Source organism: Drosophila elegans, unplaced genomic scaffold (assembly GCF_018152505.1).
Source record: "Drosophila elegans isolate 14027-0461.03 unplaced genomic scaffold, ASM1815250v1 contig_183, whole genome shotgun sequence".
Lineage (NCBI taxonomy): Eukaryota > Metazoa > Arthropoda > Insecta > Diptera > Drosophilidae > Drosophila > Drosophila elegans.
The window spans coordinates 9867938-9887375 of NW_024545550.1; the positions used below are offsets into that span (position 1 = coordinate 9867938).

General features: G+C 44.3%; 5 protein-coding genes and 1 non-coding gene across 6 annotated transcripts; 4 read left to right on the plus strand and 2 right to left on the minus strand.

Annotated features, from left to right (window-relative positions):
- The first annotated feature begins 199 nt into the window (after positions 1-199).
- On the plus strand, positions 200-1748 carry LOC108144735 (protein cutoff). The gene is made up of 4 exons (XM_017269832.2): positions 200-780; positions 837-975; positions 1035-1248; positions 1379-1748. The coding sequence occupies exons 1-4, from the start codon at positions 246-248 to the stop codon at positions 1637-1639; spliced, it is 1149 nt and encodes a 382-aa protein (XP_017125321.1). The 5' UTR covers positions 200-245; the 3' UTR covers positions 1640-1748.
- Positions 1728-5342, minus strand: LOC108144734 (protein disulfide-isomerase A3). Its single transcript, XM_017269830.2, has 4 exons — positions 5054-5342; positions 3208-3648; positions 2736-2849; positions 1728-2671 (listed from the first exon to the last, which is right to left on the minus strand). Exons 1-4 carry the CDS (start codon positions 5197-5199, stop codon positions 1906-1908), a joined length of 1467 nt encoding a protein of 488 aa, XP_017125319.1. The 5' UTR covers positions 5200-5342; the 3' UTR covers positions 1728-1905.
- A 1070-nt stretch (positions 5343-6412) lies between these two features.
- On the plus strand, positions 6413-9888 carry LOC108144431 (elongation factor 1-alpha 1). Its single transcript, XM_017269313.2, is given in 3 exon segments — positions 6413-6530; positions 7916-8935; positions 8938-9888. Coding segments are annotated over 2 exon segments (1389 nt in total). The 5' UTR covers positions 6413-6530; positions 7916-7935; the 3' UTR covers positions 9327-9888.
- LOC121466934 lies at positions 7497-7570 on the plus strand. Its single transcript, XR_005977096.1, has one exon. It is a non-coding gene; the product is annotated as a small nucleolar RNA snR61/Z1/Z11 (small nucleolar RNA).
- Positions 9889-10649: 761 nt separating the features above from the next.
- Positions 10650-19024, minus strand: LOC108144595. Its single transcript, XM_017269599.2, has 9 exons — positions 18750-19024; positions 18321-18567; positions 17149-17370; positions 16893-17085; positions 13454-13594; positions 13170-13261; positions 11754-13107; positions 11226-11444; positions 10650-11162 (listed from the first exon to the last, which is right to left on the minus strand). Exons 1-9 carry the CDS (start codon positions 18928-18930, stop codon positions 10749-10751), a joined length of 3063 nt encoding a protein of 1020 aa, XP_017125088.1. The 5' UTR covers positions 18931-19024; the 3' UTR covers positions 10650-10748.
- LOC108144596 (zinc transporter ZIP11) lies at positions 14059-15963 on the plus strand. The gene has a single exon (XM_017269600.2). It carries the CDS (start codon positions 14502-14504, stop codon positions 15531-15533), a length of 1032 nt encoding a protein of 343 aa, XP_017125089.1. The 5' UTR covers positions 14059-14501; the 3' UTR covers positions 15534-15963.
- Positions 19025-19438: the final 414 nt, after the last annotated feature.

Genomic DNA, 19438 nt, shown 5'->3' on the forward strand with positions numbered 1-19438 from the left:
ATGGTATTCCAAACAGTTCTTTTTAAATTCATTATTTTAGGCTTTGTTGTATTTAATTGTTATTCATATTAGGAAAATCTGTATTGGCTCAATGTGAAATTTAAAGATTTTTTGAAATTGAAATATTCATTCACATACGATGCTTTGGCGTTGCCATGTGGCCAAAGCAACGGTTCTTTTTGCAAATGCAAGCCAAAGTTTAACTTCCGCTTTGCTCGTTGAAGCGCCTTAAAAACTTACTTTCAATGATTTCCAATTACCAAATATTGAATATCCACGCCCACTCCTGGACGGAGGAGGACAAACACCTGTTTCCGACAATAAGCAAGCCCGTTTCACATGGCGGATTCAGTTTGTCTCCCACTGGTCAATTCGAAGCGAACACAAAAAGAATAGGTTTCATAGTGGTGCCGCCGACTAATAGATTTCCCCTCTCGTTGCGGGACAATGAGCCCGCCCAGAAGCCGGCGAAGATTCCCAAATATTTCCTGGACAACATGCTCCTTTTCATCGAATCCTCGCGATTTGGCCTCCTCAAGCCGGCCAATATGCGCGTGGAGGTGAACGCCCACATCGTGTGCACCAGCGAAGTCCTGGAGCTGATAATGTGTGCGCCCTACGAGAACAAGACGGGATGGTCTCTGGGTGTCTCCCGGTATCGCAACACCATGTATATCTGCCGCATGGACAGCGAACAGGCCGACCCCTTCGACCAGGACAATCTAAGGAGGATCATGCAGGAGTCCTGGCTCAAGAAGCTGCATAAATACTGTGTTTTCGGTAGCAGGACTCTAGAAATCCATAGCAATAATCCTCTAATCTCTTGCCATTTTCAGAGAACGGCAGTGCGGTGCCCAAGAACAAGCATGGCTCTGAAGAAGCTGGAGCTTTTCATGGAGTCTTTTCCTTCGAACTAAATGGCAATCGAGTTCTGTTTGATTCACCAGTACTGGCCGAAATGAATCCCAATGGATTGTAAGTCGTTTGCCAAGAGATCCAAAATGCATTTCAAACATTAATATTGTTCTGCTCAGTTTTGGTCCTGCCCAAAACTGGGCAGAGCTGCAGATGCGTCTGGTGCACATGAACCGCCTGGATTGGACGGCCCACAATCGCACGGAGGCCCTTAAGTGGTGGGTCAAGTGCTTCCTCCTGGGCATCGAAAGTCTGTATATAGCCCTTCGCGATGAGCATGCCTTCGTGCTCGACATCCAGAAGACTTCTGTGCGGGATTTGTGGAAGAACTGCGTTAGTATACTAATTTTTGTACATATATAAAGATCTTCCAATTCAACAGTTTCTTATTTCCGGATATCCAAACTTAAGTTTCTTTCTTAGTGTGTTATTAATAAAAATATAACGATATTTTCTCCCGCAGGAAAAAGATTGGTCGACCATTGTGTGCGCCAACTTCTTGGTTCGCCTGCTGAACTGTATGTCCCAGGTCATGGCACCGGTCGACTGTCCGAGCACCGTATACATTTTCAAATACGACGCGATGCAAGGCAAAGTGGCCTACAAGGCCTTCCAAGGACGAAACCAATACACATTCATTGCCGACTGGTTTCGAACGATGCTAGATGAGCACATGGAAGACATATTTCCTATGAACGAAGAACCGCAAGCCATGCCAAAGTAGTTTCCAAAGGACTTTCAATTTAGATTTAAGGCACTGGACAATAATATGGAAGACATGTTTTTTGAAGAAATAGGAAACACCAAACTGGTTTACTTATTTAATGAAGATTTAAGTTTATTGCGACATAATCATCAACTTGTGTTCGTACGCGTTTCATCACTATCAAATAATTTAATACAATTTTGCTCAAATATTGTGGAGAATGCATTCGATTTTACAAAAATATGGAAATGCTAGTTGGCGGCCAGTTTAACCCGGCGTGCAGCTTAGAGCTCGGTCTTCTTGGGCTTACCGCTGCGGTCGAAGCCCTTCAGTTCTGTGGTCGCCTCCTTGGCAATGTACTTCAGGAAATCATCGACCTCGCGACCCCCGTTGTAGCTCACTGGCTTGTTCTTGGCGTCCTTGGGCAGCCAGAACAGGGTGGGGAAGCCGCGCACATTGAACTCTGGCGGCACATCGTTAGCGGTGGCATCCATCTTCACGATGGCAACCTCCTCGTCCTTCAGCTTCTCGGCCAGCTCCTCGTAGATGGGGGTCAGCTTCTTGCAGTGACCGCACCAGGGGGCGTAGAACTCGATCAGTGTGTCCTTGCCGTTGTTAATGACCAGATCGTCAAAGTTCTTGGCCACGGCCACTTTGACGGGAGCGTCGTTCGACTCTGGCACAGCCTCGCTCTTGATGTAGGGCTCCAGCTCATTGGCCAGCAGCTTCTCCACAAAGTCTTGCAGATTCTCCACGGAGAACTCGTCCTTCAGGGCGTATTTGAGATTCTTTGCATCGCGAGCCAGAACAACGGGCTTGTCGCCAACGAAATCGTAGCCGTACTCGTTCAACTCGTGCTGGAAGTCATCCTTGGAGGCGATCGCAAAGTTGATCTGTCCCACAAACTCCTTGGCCACCTTGAGGACACGATTGCGCCAGTAGTTGGTTCCCTTGGGGTTCTTCTGGTAGTCCACGCTGAAGTAGGCCGTGATCAAGGGGTTCTGGAAATCCTTGACCGAATCCTGAGTACGGTGACCCACCAGACCATGGCTAGAGTAGAGTGTTCAAATGTAAGTTGCTTTCAAAAAGAGTGGTAAGGAGTGGCGCCACTTACAAGTTCTCCTTGACAAAGGTGGTCAGATCGGAGTCAGAGCTGCCCTCAAACTTGATGGTGGATGACTCGAACTTGTTGCTCAAATGAGGGGCACGAATTAGCACAATCTTGTCGCTGCAAGGAATAGAAAGAAAATCCAGTGTTTTTTTTAAATTTCATGTTATCTAAGTGATTTAAATAAACCCCAAACAACTTTTAAACCTTTTTAAGTAAGATATGTAAAGTTAATTAATTGTATAGTTACAGCTTAAGCTTTGTTTCTAAAATAATTCTGATTTTTGCAAAGAAAAAGAAGTTTAACTTAAAAAAAAATCAACATAAATTAAAAATTAAACTCACATAGGAATTTGATTAGAAGTTAACAAACTCTCACTTAAAACTATTTATTAACACTTATAAAATATATAAAACGAAAGGCAGTCTTGAAAATATTCGAAAACGAACTCGGTCTTGATCTCATCCTCCCACTTACGTTTCGCCCTGCTTCTCGAGGACTTCCTGGTCGCTGGAGTGTCCGAAGCGGTACTTCTCGCGGTTCTTGTCGGCGAACTTCAGGAAGACCTTGGCCAACTTGGAGTCGACGTCGCTGAAGTAGCCGAACACAGTGGTGTCCTTGGTGTCCAGGAACTTGGTCAGCTCGGCGACGGAGCGCACGTTCTTGGAGGCGGGTCCCACCTGGGCGCGCATGTACTTGGCGATGCCGGCGGCCTCACGCGGTCCATTGTAGTCCTGAGATACCTCATCCTGACGGAAGATCTTCAGCGTGGGATAGCCGCTGACCGAGTATTTGCTGCAGATCTCCTTGCCAGCTTCCGTGCAGTCAACCTTGGCTAGTTTGATTGGCGGATCGTCGTCCTTGACGAGCTCTGCCGCCTTGGCGTATTCGGGCTTCAATCGCTTGCAATGGCCGCACCTTAAAGAAGAAGAACAACTCTTTTAGGACACGTCACTTCATCATTTTGGGAACATCAGTTTCCAATTCATCATTTGTTATCAAGACAGCGGGAAGACAAGTTCCCGAAAAACTAGCTTGTAATTAAAGTTAGGGTGCGGGACTTATCAACCGCCTTATCGCCCACTCTAACATTAAGAACAAGTGCCCAATTAAGCTTACAGAGAAAGAAACGTTTTATTTTTTTTAACTGAAACTATAGATATTTTAAGTCAGTGGCTAAGTGTACAATTAATATCACTTTTCGCAAATTATAGTAACCAAGTAATAAAAGAAAAAAAATCTTTTAAGTACCAAGAACTATAGCACTTATTAAAGCGGAATACAGATTTGTTAAGATTCTGAAAGTTCAGAAATGTAAAAAGTCTCTAGTTTTCATTCTCAGTGTTTTAATGCTGATAAGGTTATTAAATGGGTATAATCATTTCCACAAAAAGTAGCACAACAACTCTTTGGGGATTTAAAGAGCTAGCACGCCGACCGGCAAAAAAAAAAACAAATAAATTACTTTGCCAGTTCATTGCTCAAGTGTGAGTTTATAGTTTTCCTCTGATAATGGGCAAATACACATATTTGTTTAAGCGAGTAAATATAAATAAAAAAAAGTACCATAGAAACCATTTTTAAAGTTTTTAAGACTTCTAGTTTTGGATTTACTTTAAGCTTATATGGCAAAATAACAATTATCTCTTGCACATATGGAATTGCCTAAAATAAAATAACTTTTCCAGAATACAAATTAGTTTTATAGCAAATAAAGCTGAATTTAATATTCTTTTAATGATTTTGATGGCAAAATCATTTTAATGAAGAATCATCCATAGATGAATTGTTTTGTTATTTTATACCTAAATGCAAATTGAATGTAAATGTTATATGGTATAACCTAGAATTCCCAGTTTAAAGTATTAAGGATAAGTAATTAAGCCACATATGCACAAAGAAATATAAGTAAAAATGGGTGGGAATGTAATTACATGTTCTCTGCTTAAGATGATGTGGTATAAACACTAGTAAAGAAACACAAATCAAGACATAACTATCCCTTAACTATCATTATCCACTGCTTAATGAGTCACAGACAAATAGACAGTAATTGTATGTACATTATACCAACTTGGCACCCCGCTCTTTAAAATGGCCGACAACACCAATACTTCCAAGTCATCTTTGTGCTTTTCGTTTCTCGTTTTCTTTCTTTTTTTTTGCCGGCAAACGCTGACGTGTACTTTGCGATTGTGAATGCCGGGAATCGGCGGAATATGGAGTTGAATTAAATTGCAGACGCAACAAGCTGATTAGCCACGAATTGCACACGCAATGCTGATGCTTTATGGTATAAGCCCCTGCCACGCCCCTCACTCACCAGGGGGCGTAGAACATAACCAGCGTAGTTTCATGCTGTTTCAGTGTGGTGACAAAGTCATCGTCTCCCAGATCCAAAACATCCTGCTCCGATCCGGTGGAAATGGCAATGAAGCCGAGGAGGAGCACTCCAGCCAGTCGCCACATAGTGCTTTTGGGTGTTATTTAAATGTAATGTGAATTAAAGTCGGCCGTCGAACCGCCTACTACAACAAAAACTTAGGACCGGACCGGTTCAAATTTTTTCAACGATTGACTTTGCTTTTTGCCTCTTTCGCCACGTCGCTTCTTATTCTGCTTCGTGGTAGTGTGGCCAGATGCGGCTGGGGTATAAATGTCACAAGTGCCAAGAAAGCTAATATATTAATTAATTAATTCATTTATTAAAAGCTTTTATAAAAAAAGTAGAACAAAGTTTTAATTTAAATTTTTTTGTGTATACATTTTATTTAATATTTTTAAGTTATATTAACTCAAGGCGATATGCGCCATATATCTTATATTAATAAATTGAGAAGTTTTATATAAAAATGTAACAAAAAACTTATTTTATTTTAATTATTTAGTTATGTTTATTTTTTTGTTTTGTTCAGAATTCTTCAATAGTTAAAACCACCAATCCGATCAAATATATACAAAAAGTAGAACAAAGTTCAAATATAAATTAATTTATGTTTAAATATATCTTAAATTTTATAAATTACTTCTTATTTTGAATAGTTGTTGATAAACGGTTAACGTGGGTATAATTTTTATTATCAAAATTCATTTCACAAAATTAGGAAAGTACAGAAAAGCTTTTATCGTATTGTACTATAAAAGAACGCACTGATTACTAACTTTTGATTCACGACGAAATAAAATGGTGAGTAGAAGTGCTTAAATATAGAAAATACTTTAAAATTAAAAACCAAATATAAAAGTTTAGAGAAACGAGAGAAATAAATAACAAATTCTTAAACAATTAAAATTATAAATATAACAAAATAATTTTTAGTGTTATATAACAGGACTGTCAGTGTCAGTGCGGCTTTTACTTGATTATTTTGTAAACCTTAGTAATACTAAAAATATATTTAAATTATATTAAGTCCAAATAATGACGAAGACGCCAAAAAAATATCCTAGGCTGGTTTGTTTTGAAAATTCCGTCAATCCGAAATTACTAAGCCTAAGTTTTCTGCAATAGACATTGTTGATAAAGATTTTATAAGGTCCAGCTAAATAAATAAACAAATTTCAAACTATTACTGTTAATTTGAAAATAAAATTTGGCGCCGATGGACGCAACTAGTGGAAACGTCGCAGTGGGAACATTGTCTATCGCGATATATAGATACCGCTTTGACAGCTGCCAACTGCGGTCACACCACGTGTCAAACGAGGCTTCCTGGACTGAGCGCTGGCGAACTCTCGTTCACTTTGTTCGAATCCGTCGCCGCTTAGACTTCGTGATTTCTCATTCAGCTTATTCGAGAGTAAGTTTTATTAGTGAGACTATAATTAAGTGAATTTTGTGACTCTGCATCGAAACTGCAACCAGCGAACAATTAATAAACAAATATGCATTTAAGACGCCGAAATTGTGCATATTTCGTGGTGATTTTGTGTGTGTATTTCGGAGATAACCTCTAACGAGGAACTTCCAAAGTGAAAGGTGGTGGCTAATACATTCGAACAAAAGCGAAAAGCAAACACGTGGCAGTCTGCAAAGTCAAAAAATTTCAGCTCGTGTGGCTGGTTTTAATTAATAAAAGCATCTGCCTAACCATTTTCCGGCTTTATGAGTCGCATTTTCGCCCTGCAATATGGTGCAATTAGCGTGTAATTAGTATGCCACGCCCACTCGTCACTCAGAGGTCATCCACCAGATGTGCCAATTAACACGTGAAAAAACGTGGTTTCTTTTGGTCTATGGCTTTTTGCTTATAGACTTCAATTTTTTTCTCTGTATGTGGCATAGAATTTCAAAATGGCGGCCCACGTTGCCCAGTGGTGCGAGTCAAGTGGGCGAAAAAAAACCTTTCCTAGCAACACGCGAAAATTTGCTTACTTCGGCATTCCCATTAACATAACTTGTGAAATTGCCTTGCAGTATAATTTCGTCATTTCTAGCAAATCTGCTAAGTATTTAAGTCAAAATGGCTGCCATTGCACTTTAAATTCATGACTAAATCGTTTTTCTTCTCCCCCTCTCTTTCAATTCTTTCCAATTGTGCCACCGCGGCGAGATCGTTTGCGTTGGTATTGGTATTAGTCACACATACTCGTGTCCAGCCGCCATTTTGCTCTCTATTTCTCTTCCTCTCTTTCATTTTCCTCCGGCCGGCAACAGCGTCATACACACACACACACACACAGACAAAATATGCACACGCGCAGGCCGATAAGCACATGTGTATTTGCGAATTAAATTTGCTGGAATTTTCCTTTGGACTCTCGATTTAATATGATGATGATTTTCAGTTCTGCTACTGAAGAAATTTGACGACAGCAAAAATACCAAAATCACTGATAAAATCGAGTTTCCATTAGGCTAGATATTTTTGCACGTTTTTAGTAATTTTTCTCTCATACCCACACCCCTACATGCGGGCACTCAACCTAACCTCAAAAAACACGTTTTGTACTCCAGCTCGAGTTTGAGGTTAGGTTGAGTTTGGGCATGCAAACAAAAGTCAAAAGTATGGATAGGAAATGTTTTACCCACTAATAAATGTAGTTAATAAAATTGTATTACCCCACCGAAAGCTAACAAAACGTTTTACCCTTTGTTTATTCCAACCTCTCTTGCTCGTCAACCCACCATGCAACCTTCCAATGATCCAACATTCCAACAACCACCGAACACACATACACACAGCCATAGTGTAATCATCCAACATGGGCAAGGAAAAGATTCACATCAACATTGTCGTTATCGGACACGTCGATTCCGGCAAGTCGACCACCACCGGTCACTTGATCTACAAGTGCGGTGGCATCGACAAGCGTACGATCGAGAAGTTCGAGAAGGAGGCCCAGGAGATGGGAAAGGGCTCCTTCAAGTACGCATGGGTTTTGGATAAGTTGAAGGCCGAGCGCGAGCGTGGTATCACCATCGATATCGCCCTGTGGAAGTTCGAGACCGCCAAGTACTACGTGACCATCATTGATGCCCCCGGACACAGGGATTTCATCAAGAACATGATCACTGGTACCTCGCAGGCCGATTGCGCCGTGCTGATTGTTGCCGCCGGAACCGGAGAATTCGAGGCCGGTATCTCGAAGAACGGCCAGACCCGCGAGCACGCCCTGCTCGCCTTCACCCTGGGTGTGAAGCAGCTGATCGTTGGTGTGAACAAGATGGACTCGTCCGAGCCACCATACAGCGAGGCCCGTTATGAGGAAATCAAGAAGGAGGTCTCCTCGTACATCAAGAAGATCGGTTACAACCCCGCCGCCGTCGCTTTCGTGCCCATCTCCGGCTGGCACGGCGACAACATGTTGGAACCCTCTACCAACATGAACTGGTTCAAGGGATGGAAGGTGGAGCGCAAGGAGGGCAACGCCGATGGCAAGACCCTGATCGATGCCCTCGACGCTATCCTGCCCCCAGCCCGTCCCACCGACAAGGCCCTGCGTCTGCCCCTGCAGGATGTGTACAAAATTGGCGGTATTGGAACAGTACCCGTGGGCCGTGTGGAGACCGGTGTGCTGAAGCCCGGTACCGTTGTGGTCTTCGCCCCGGCCAACATCACCACTGAGGTCAAGTCCGTGGAGATGCACCACGAGGCCCTCGTGGAGGCCGTTCCCGGAGACAACGTTGGCTTCAACGTCAAGAACGTGTCCGTGAAGGAACTGCGTCGTGGCTACGTTGCCGGTGACTCCAAGTCGAACCCCCCAAGGGCGCCGCCGACTTCACCGCCCAGGTCATCGTGCTGAACCACCCCGGTCAGATCGCCAATGGCTACACCCCCGTGCTGGATTGCCACACCGCTCACATTGCTTGCAAGTTCGCTGAGATCAAGGAGAAGGTCGACCGTCGTTCCGGCAAGACCACCGAGGAGAACCCCAAGTTCATCAAGTCTGGCGATGCTGCCATCGTCAACCTGGTGCCCTCCAAGCCCCTGTGCGTGGAGTCCTTCCAGGAGTTCCCCCCTCTGGGTCGTTTCGCTGTGCGTGACATGAGGCAGACCGTGGCTGTCGGTGTCATCAAGTCTGTCAACTTCAAGGACGCTTCCGGTGGCAAGGTCACCAAGGCCGCCGAGAAGGCCACCAAGGGCAAGAAGTAGCTGGCTTGCACCCACTCAGCAAAAGCAACAACAAACAACAGCAACAGCAGCAAGCAAATAACCAACATCATAATGCAGCCAACAACACCACTCAACAATACCAGCAACAGCAGCAGCAAGCACAATAGTAGTCTAACAGCAACACCTGTCCTGCGCAAGATGACCGATAAGATGATGTTCCAGCAGAAGCAAAAGTTTAATTTCTTCCATCGAAAGGAGTTTCGACGGATACGAATGCTAAATGTAGTCGAGGGCGGCTAAAACTGGGAAACGGTGGATCCCAAGGAAGAGTGCAGACTGGGAAAAAAAACGCATGCATTTATGCATCCACTCCTCCTCCATCTCCCCCCGTCGATCTTTAGTTTACTACATATGATATGATAAGGAGTTGACTTCGTTATGATATCATATCTAGATATCCTCCGTAGCATTTATATCGTTTAAATTAACCTTTTTACTTTGATATGTATCATTTATCTTACCCTATTTTTGCACACACTACTTTGTACACATGAAAAACAACCAGAATAGAAGCGATAACTTTATTTACAAAAAATAAAAACCCTATTTTTGTATTTCTTTTGATTTTACCACCTCAGCTATTAAAGCACCATCTTTTCCGTTGTGGCTTTTTGATTTTCAGCGCCGTCATCGATTTCCCACAAATCCGAATGTCCAAGTTCAGCTTGTCGTCGATGCCACCAAGTACAAACTACAAACAAGAGCTAGTTGAAAAGTGTAACAATTAAATCTGACAACAAATACCTCGATCGTTTGAATAAAGCGAGCATTTGCAACTGAAGGAATCTGAATATGTTTGCTTGGGCGGGTAATTTTTGGGTTGGAATCAATTTATTCGGCAGAGGAAAAAGTTACAAATACCTAAAATATTGTTTTTTTTTTTTAATTTGAAACACAAGAGGATATTTACATCATAAATTTGTTTGGCAACAAGAGACTAAAAATAATGGATATCTTTTTCATATATATATAACTTAAATCATTTTTTTTAATATAATTTGCATTTATTCAAGTTTCTAAATTGGAAATATGAATACAAGATATAATTTATATTTCAGCAGCTTTAATAGTTGTAAAAATTTATTAAAATCGAATATTTATAAAAGGTTTTTATTTTTATTTCAAAAATAATTTCACAAAAATTTTAAAATTCTGAATGTATTTATTTACTAAAATCAGTTTTTAGTCTCTGTAAAGTCTAAAATCACTCAAATTAAAAAGCTATACAGAAAATAAAGAACAAATTACACAGATTGTAAACTAATAAAGAATCAGACGAACAGTACATATTAAATAAAACTATATTTACATGGGCTTATTTAAAAAGTTTTGAACGAGAAATGTTGATGCTTTAAAATATGACCTTTGTGACAGAATAACGTGGGTTGCACCCGCCGATCTCTACTTGTCCAGCACCAGTGGTGGATCGATGTAGTCGTGATGACGTCTATGGGTTTGAGTTGGGGCCTCCTCATCGCGCTCCCTGGGATCCTCGTACCGTATGCCCTCGGCCGAGACGATGGCGCTCTTCATCAGGTATTTGCCGAACCGCTGGATCTGCATGTTGGTGATGCTGTCCAGCACCCAGTAGGGATCCAGATAGACGCGATCATCCTCGGCCCGCCTCTTGTCCCCGATCACGTACTTGGCCTTGAAGCGGTTCTCGGTCAGAGTGGCGCCGCCCAACAGGAGCAGCTCCTTCATATTGTTGAACTGCACGGGTCGGCAGAGCGAGGACACATAGAAGGGTTCCATGAAGCGGAACAGCTCGCACTGGTAGTGGACGCCAAAGGCCTGGCGTTCGGTGCGGCAAATCTAAAGGATTGAGAAAGGGAGTGGGTTACCATATATCGATTGATATGGCATCGAATGACTCACCTCGATGGCCCGCGAGAAGCGGGTGAGCTCGTAGGGCTCCTCGCCGATCCACTTGCCGGCACGAATCGATGCCAACACCCATTGGTAGCTCACGATCCAGACACCGCGCATCAGGCCGCGCAGGAGATTCAGGGTGCGGCGCGGCTCCAGGCTAACCAGGTGGGTTGTGCGCTGGGTCACGGTCGGATCCAGACGCATGCCGCGCAACTTGCGCAGGGCCTGCGATTGAAGGCGGTTTTCGATTAGGATTTATGACCGCCTCGGATATTGTTATTATTTATTCAATTTGGTGCGGGAGTAGGCTTTACAAATGGCGGGGGGGGGACAGCTCTACCAATCTACCGAGTGTTGTTTATGCTTAATCAATAATTAATATGGGCCATTAACGAGTTGCGAGTATGCTAATTTACAAACTAGTTTGGGTTTACTAACTAATCCCTTTGGGGGGAGTTGGAGAACTCGGTCTACAAAAGTTACAATCGAAGAGTGCTGTGGATGGCGTGCTGGTCACTTCGACGTGCTACCAACCTTGTGGATGACCTGAATCTGCTCCTGGTGCATGTTGGTGTGCACGAGTGTGCGAACCCGCGAACGTGGCTTGCCCTTTGGCCTGTCGCCAGCTTCCTCGCCATACGATTGGGTATCTACATCTGCTTCAGGAACGGCATTCGTCGAGGTCTTGGGAGGGACAACATCCTCCTCTATCCCAACAGTTTTGGGTACATTAACCGGTAACTCCGAAGAGGAGATTTTCGCGGGAGTTGCCAGCGAACGACGACGTTTCTGAACGGAGCCCGTGGAGCCAGTGATACTGAGGCGACTCTTTCGATTGCTTTTCGGTGGCGATATGACCACCTCGTCATTGGGATTGAAAAGGCGCCGCCTTTTGGGTACTAGCGATGGGGTGGCCTCCTCCTGCGGCTTTTCCGGCTCCGACACTTGCCGACACTCGCCCAACTCCGCCTCATTGGCCATGGCCAAAGATCTGCGATGCGACTGGTTGAGTCTCTCGATGCTTTCGTTAATCACCTCCATGTCCAGGTTGAAGATAGTGCGCCTGCGGTTCCCTGTAGACTGACCACCGGGTAGGCGAGTGGAGCTGAAGAGCGGCGTCAGTGGCTCCCCCAGGATGTGGGATGTCTGCGTGGTAACGTTGCTAAGCGATTGCCGCCTGGCCAGGCCAACGGTTTCCTCGTGCAGCTCAGAGCTGGATGTGGCTATGCTGCGCCGCCGGCCAGCACTTATGTCCATCCATTCCGAGGCGTACAGAGTGCCACGCCTATCCGCTGTGTAGGAAGCTTCCGCCTCCACGGCGGTAATCTCTATCGACTGCTCCACGCAATCCGTTTGGTTGGTTACCTTGTTCTCTTTCATTACTACTGAATTCCTGTCCTCTTCAATGGGAGCCAGCTCCTCGATTATGGTTTGAATGCCTTGCTTTTGGGTCGTTTCATCTGCCTGCTTGGCAGTCGCAAGCAATGAGCTCCTGCGACGCGTCATTCTGGGCTCCGTGGCTGTAGATTGAGCCGGTGAAGCTTCCTGTACAGATGTGGTAACCACGCCTATGTGAAGCGAACTCCTGCGGCGAGTCATTCTAGGTTCCATTGCGACCGGACTGTTGATTTCCGCCACGCAGCTGCGACGGCGACTGGTGCGCACGGGAGGAGTCATCACCGGAGCGGGTTCCGCCGTACTCCGACGGGGTCTAGACGTGCTCGATGCCTTCGGCTGCGGAGGGGGTGTACTGCAGACCGACTGCTCTTCAAATTGCAAACGCTTTTGGGCCTGCACTTCCTCGGCCACAGCATCTCCACTGCCATTGGTTCCCTTCTGCTGAGAAGGAGCCATGGCCGGTAAGGGAGTGTAGCAGCCATTGCTTATCCTGTGTCATAAATAAAGAAGGGATTTAGTTTTGCATAAGCACAGTACTTAAACAAAACTGACCTGTTTAGTAGTTTGGTGGCTGGTGAGTCGATTACCTCATCATCTGAAGCTTTGTTACGGTTTAAGGTTCTGAAGAAGCGGCTGATGTCATTCTTTAAGATATGGCATATTGTTAGAAATATCAATTATTATTTAATATTCATTTAGAGCTGATAAATAAATACTAATAATATTTTGTGATTAAAAAGTACTTTAACAAGTACCTATAAATTACGAATTGCACAAATTGAAATGTAATATTTTCCCCCAAAAGTAAAATGAAAATAAATATCCCCATCACTTACCTTTGGTGTTGTGGTTGGAGTTCCTGTCTGGGCTCGCTTATTCACCGATCCTGGTTCATTATCCTTGGTGGATGTTGGCGTTGCCTGGCGTTTTCTTGGACGCTGATTTAGCTCCGAGTCCGGTTGCATAAACTTGACGCGCTGCAATTTGAATTCAAGACTCAAATAAATAAAAGTTGGCTTAGAACTAATTATGGTGAGCAGCTCTTGCCCTTTTGGTGTTATTGTTGATGCTGCGGATGCTGCCGACTTCTTTGCCCGACTCTGTCAGTCATGTTGACTGGAAAACACTGTTTTATTTGTTCATAACTACGTGATATCTGGCCCGTTGTTTAAATAGAAAACGTTCTTATCTAGGGTAAGATAAGTACCAGGTGATATGAATTCACTGGATAGTAATCGATAGTAGTTACTTTTAGTTAATAAAGGGGTTTTTTTTCACCTTAAATTAGTTTTTACAAGAATGCCTGTGAAAACTCCTTAGAATTTGAAAGTGGCGCCATTGGAATTTGTCGGGCTATAGTGTCCCATCTCTATCACCTGCCCGCAATCGATAAGTCCCACCGATAACACTATCGATAGCTGGAAGCAGTTGGGCAGGCCCTATAAAAATTGCTTTTTGTGGGGCTGTCAGCTCAGTCAGCGGCTCATTCATCACTTTCCGACGCGCTCCAGTAGAGCTAGTAGACCTTTTTATCAACCCGACAGTATTACGCGTCCCCCCAAAATTCCCCCTCTTCAGTATACCACCACATTCATTCCACAAAAACGAGCGATAAGCAACAAGTGTTCCGGAGCAGAGATTCGATTCCCTTGAAACAGAACTTAAAACTCCCATTGAAAGTTGTACTGTTGTACTGTTCTGTTTCTGTTTTGTTTACCTGCGCAATCAGGGCCCAAGAACGTGGCATATTTCCAACTGCGGGTAAACAATTAAAAAAAAACTTGTTCCCGCCGCACACGCGAATAAATCTTGGGAATACCACGGCACAATAGCATACCAGCCGGTGCCAAGTACGAAGGAGGAGTCGGAGCAGCTGCAACCAAGATGATTCCCGGCTATGGACCCGTCACGCAGGCCCTGCTGGGCACCCTGCTCACCTGGGGACTCACAGCCGCCGGCGCCGCGTTGGTGATCTTCGTCCGGGGCAACCAGCGGAGGTCACTGGACGCCGCCCTGGGATTCGCAGCAGGCGTGATGATAGCCGCCTCCTTCTGGTCACTCCTTAAGCCAGCCATTGAAATGGCCGAGAGTTCACACTTGTATGGCGTGTATGCCTTTGTGCCCGTGGCCGGAGGCTTCCTCCTGGGCTCCATCTTCGTCTATGGCTGCGACAAACTGATGTCCTATCTGGGCCTCAACAGCACCAACATGATGATCCAGATGACGCAGTCGAAGGACAAGGCCGACATAGCCATTGAGGATTCCAAGCGCAATGGGGGCGCAAATGCCGCCGACAGGTTGGCCTCCAAGAGCCTGGACAGCTTCTCCGACTGCCTGAGTGTGCAGCACAGCGGCGAGTCGAGGCGCCGCAAGAAGGGCGGCAGCATCAACGAGATGGAGCAGTGCACCTACACCACACCCGAGGAGCAGCAGCGCGCCGACGAGGCCCTGTCGCAGTGGAAGAGGATCATGCTGCTGGTGGTGGCCATCACGGTGCACAACATTCCCGAGGGACTGGCCGTGGGCGTGAGCTTCGGAGCCATCGGCACCACCAACTCGTCGACGTTCGAGAGTGCCCGCAATCTGGCCATTGGCATTGGCATCCAGAACTTCCCCGAGGGATTGGCCGTCAGTCTGCCGCTGCATGCAGCCGGATTCAGCGTGAAGCGGGCCCTGTGGTATGGCCAGCTGTCGGGCATGGTGGAGCCCATCTTTGGCGTGCTGGGCGCCGTGGCCGTGACCTTTGCCAACCTGATCCTGCCCTATGCCCTGTCCTTTGCGGCCGGGGCCATGATCTACATCGTTTCGGACGACATTCTGCCCGAGGCGCATGCCAGCGGCAATGGAACGATCGCCACATGGGGCACTGTCTCCGGATTCCTGATCATGATGTGCCTGGAGGTGGCGCTGTCGTGAGCTGCCACCGTCGTGGGCCTGCCTTCGCCCGCCTCGCAGAACCATTAAGCTAGTGTAAAACTCAAAGATTCCATTGTACTTAACGCGAACTTCTCGCTTCTGCGCTGGCATGTAAATAGAAGCGGGCTTTGTACAAATCTCAGAACCAGCCCCAAACGAGAATCTAATAATCTAACGTAGCGACTAAGTTTCTGTTTAGAGAAAACACTTGACAACTTGGCCATGCCGCGCGTGGCATCCGTGCAATTCTGTGTATCTGTGCACCCACCGTCTACAGCATTCCCAGCGAGTTATGTAAATGAGCCCCGTTCGCGGAAAGATTGTAAACAAACGTGCATGTGAATTAGGTTTTAAGTTGTCACCGGCGTCCAGTGGCTTGTGTCTTTTTAAACTGTCTAATGTTTAAGCAATAAATTGAAGCGCATTCAAATGAGCAACCCTTTTCCTGGTGACAGATATAGCCTTGCTCGGACAACTTCCTGGCCTACGATAGCCCGATGATAAGAGCAAAGAGTAAATTCAATTAGATAACCCGGAGAGGCAACAACACCAGCACCAGCACCAACAAAACTGGTTGACTCGCTGTCAACCAGTGAAAAGTGATAAGTGATAAGAATCTGTCCGGTCCGAAGAGTTCCCAATATTGCGCGTATTCTGTGTTTGAGTTACGTGCAATTTCAGACGGCCCGCGGCCCTGCGTTTGCGGTTCGCCATTTTCTGGATTAACTAATCATTTCAGAAATGTAAGTACTCGTGGACGAACACCGTCCACCCACTGCGATCGTGGTCATCGGCAAAAGTGGTCGATAAGACCCCTCTTGGTAGCTATCTTTTGTTGAATTTCCATACTTAGTAGTTGTTTATGTGCGCCATAAACTAATAAACATTGGCCGCTAAGTGACCTATTAGTTGGGGACATATCTTGAGTGGAGTTAAAGCTTCTGTGCCAGCAAAGCCATAAATTGATAATGCCATCGATTCAAGCAATTAAAGGCTTTCTTAATTTCCTTGGCGGGAAAAAAAGAACTTTGTTAACATCAGCTTGTTTCGTCTCTTATCTCAAGTGGAGTTGATGAGTTCGTCTGAACAATGTTATTATCGTCAAAAAGCTGATAAAGCTTGTTGGGCCTAACAAATTGTAGTGTTAGGAATATTTGAACTTGAAGGAAAAAATTGATAAGCCAAAATCTTGGCTTTTATCAATCAATAAGCAATACTTTTCTTTTCATTCACTGTTAATAACTACAAATTATGACCGATTACTGAAGTAACTCTACCTTTATATACAACTATATAATCCCTTGCAATTCCCCTTCGATTTTCCAATTTAAATATTAACAAATAGCTTGTTTGACTTACCGGCATCTTGCCAAAGAGCTCTGGATACTCGTACATGCGTATGTTGCTGATGGGAAACTCGCTGGGATCACAGATTTTGCGCTGCACCTTGCAGGCCTCAATCCAGAGAATCGAAACCACTGGTATTTTCCAGTCGGCGGCTTTTTTATATGTTGAGAGCTGGCCATCCTTGAAAACCACATGTGTGGTGTTGCTATGGGCCGAATGGTAAAAGTTTTAGAATTGATTTTCTTTAAGTCAACTACTATTAACTTACCGCGTGAAGCGATCATTGACCTGGGCTCCCATCTTGGCAATGATTGCTTTTACGCCCTCGGAGCGATTGTCGTTCCCGGTTCGCACCTCCACATAGACAACAATGTCCTTGAGCAACTCGGGCAGTGTGGGCGGCTCCTTCGGTTGGCGTTCCTCCATGGTGATGATGCTCTGTTCGGCAAGGGGCACATCGAAGGTGTTGTACGCCGACTTTGTGGGACTCCTAGGAAAGACGGTTGGTATACGATTAGATTTAAAACTTGAAGTAAATATAAAATAAATTATACATTCACGTATTGATTTTATATTTAAATGTTTAAATATAACCTGTATAAGTAAATCAACAACCTATAAAAATGTATTTTTTTATAACATCTATGCAAGGGAAATAAATTTAAAGGAAGCAGCAGATGAAAGATACTTTCCACATTATTTAAAATGATCCTAAGCTTAAATGATGGCTTTCAAAACCAAGAGGTATTCTTAACACTAAATATTTTAAACAAAGAATTTAAATTTTGAACAAATAATGTTTATAATAAATAAATAAACATCAAAGTATGCACAAGCAAATCAAACAAAATGCACAAAGGCGACAAAACATAAATTAATGGTATGCATGCCTATTTTAAGGAACATGAGTTGCTTTTTTAAATAAAAATAAAAATAGAACGGATTAAACTTCGTTATCGGTTGAATTCTTATCAAATTCTTTGATAGCTCTTGTTTAATTAAATTGGTTTAAGGAGACTAACGATGAACTATTTGTTTTATAGAACGAGACTATTGCACGGAACATAATCTACTTATTACTATTAAATGATCGTTTAAAATTAATTTTATCGTAGAATAATTGTGGCTCTTAAAGTTTATCGTTGAATGATTGTTGCTCTTACTTCAAGTTTGTGGTTCAAAGTAAACAAGGTTTTTATAATACGAAACTATTTTTAAGAATTTAATTGGCTTATTTATATAAAATTATCGTATCGATTATATCGAATGGTCTTTAGTAACACACATATATATCAGCTAACTTCTCGGCAGGATTTCTACTCTATGTAAATCGCTTACTTTAAGGCGATTATGGGATTATTTTTTAGCATATTGATGATCGTAGAATTGATTTTAACAATGGTGCTGGACAGGAATTGTTACTCTTGTTTCACAGCTTACTTTAAGGCACGAATGGCGCGCAGACGGAGTGCAGCATTGGGGCTGTTGAGATCTTGCTGCAATCGCGCCCACTGCCCCTCCTGGCGGTGGGGCGTGGAGCAGGCTATTGCGGTCGGAGGAGCTGCTCCCGATCCGGCAGCCTCGTCCCTGTTCTGGTCCCTCTGGAACTCCGAGCGGTGCTGGCTGATGGCCTGGGAGACGGCCAGAGCGGGGTTGAGCATCCGCCGATCCTTGGCCAGCTGGTCATCTAGCAAGAGAGAACGGAGCTGGTTAGCAATAGTTGGGTCAACTCTCCACATGGTTATGTTTTGTTATATCTAAAGTTTCTGTACTGATTTCTACGACTACAAATTTAGGGTTAGCTACGCATCCGGAGTTAAAACTACTGGGTGGTGGGATAGGTCTCGTAAAAGGGTAAGCACAGCCAACCTGCTGGGACCTGGGTTTGAGATTTGGGTGCCAGGGGCGACGGTTTGAGCCTGGCGTCCCCCAGATTCGAATCCTGCAACGGTCGGCGGATCGGTGACGCCGCCGACTTGGCGGAGCTGGCCGCCATCGAGCCATATGTCTTCGTCTTCCACGTGGGATTGCGCAGCAGGAACTTGTCCATGGTCACGGGGCAAGTGCTCTGCACACCTCCGTTCGTTATTGCACTAAAATCGGTCGCCAAACTCTAAAAAAAGACGCGCCAATCTAATAAAAACACCAACCGGCCAGAAAATTAGAGATGAATGTCATCGATCATATCAAAGCATCGGTTCGATCGATGCTTAGCAGGGTATATCGATATTTTCCCTTTTCCAACGAGTATGGAGCTCAAACTGTGAAAAATGGTCACACCAAAAACTCTACTCCAGTAATCACTCATTGTAAGTTTCCACTCAAATTTTCTGATATAACTCACTCCAAATGCTAACAGTTTTACTCCAGTTCTGTGAGATTCCACTCAATGTTTTAGTATGACCACTTTTTAGCAGTATAAGTTATCGGTCTAAAAATCGATTTATTTAAATAGGATTTTCGATTCCTTTAGTTCACTTTTTAATCGAAATTTGAAATTTGAAATAATAGTTATTAATTAATAATACGAAAATTAACTTTAGTCATTGCGATGACTT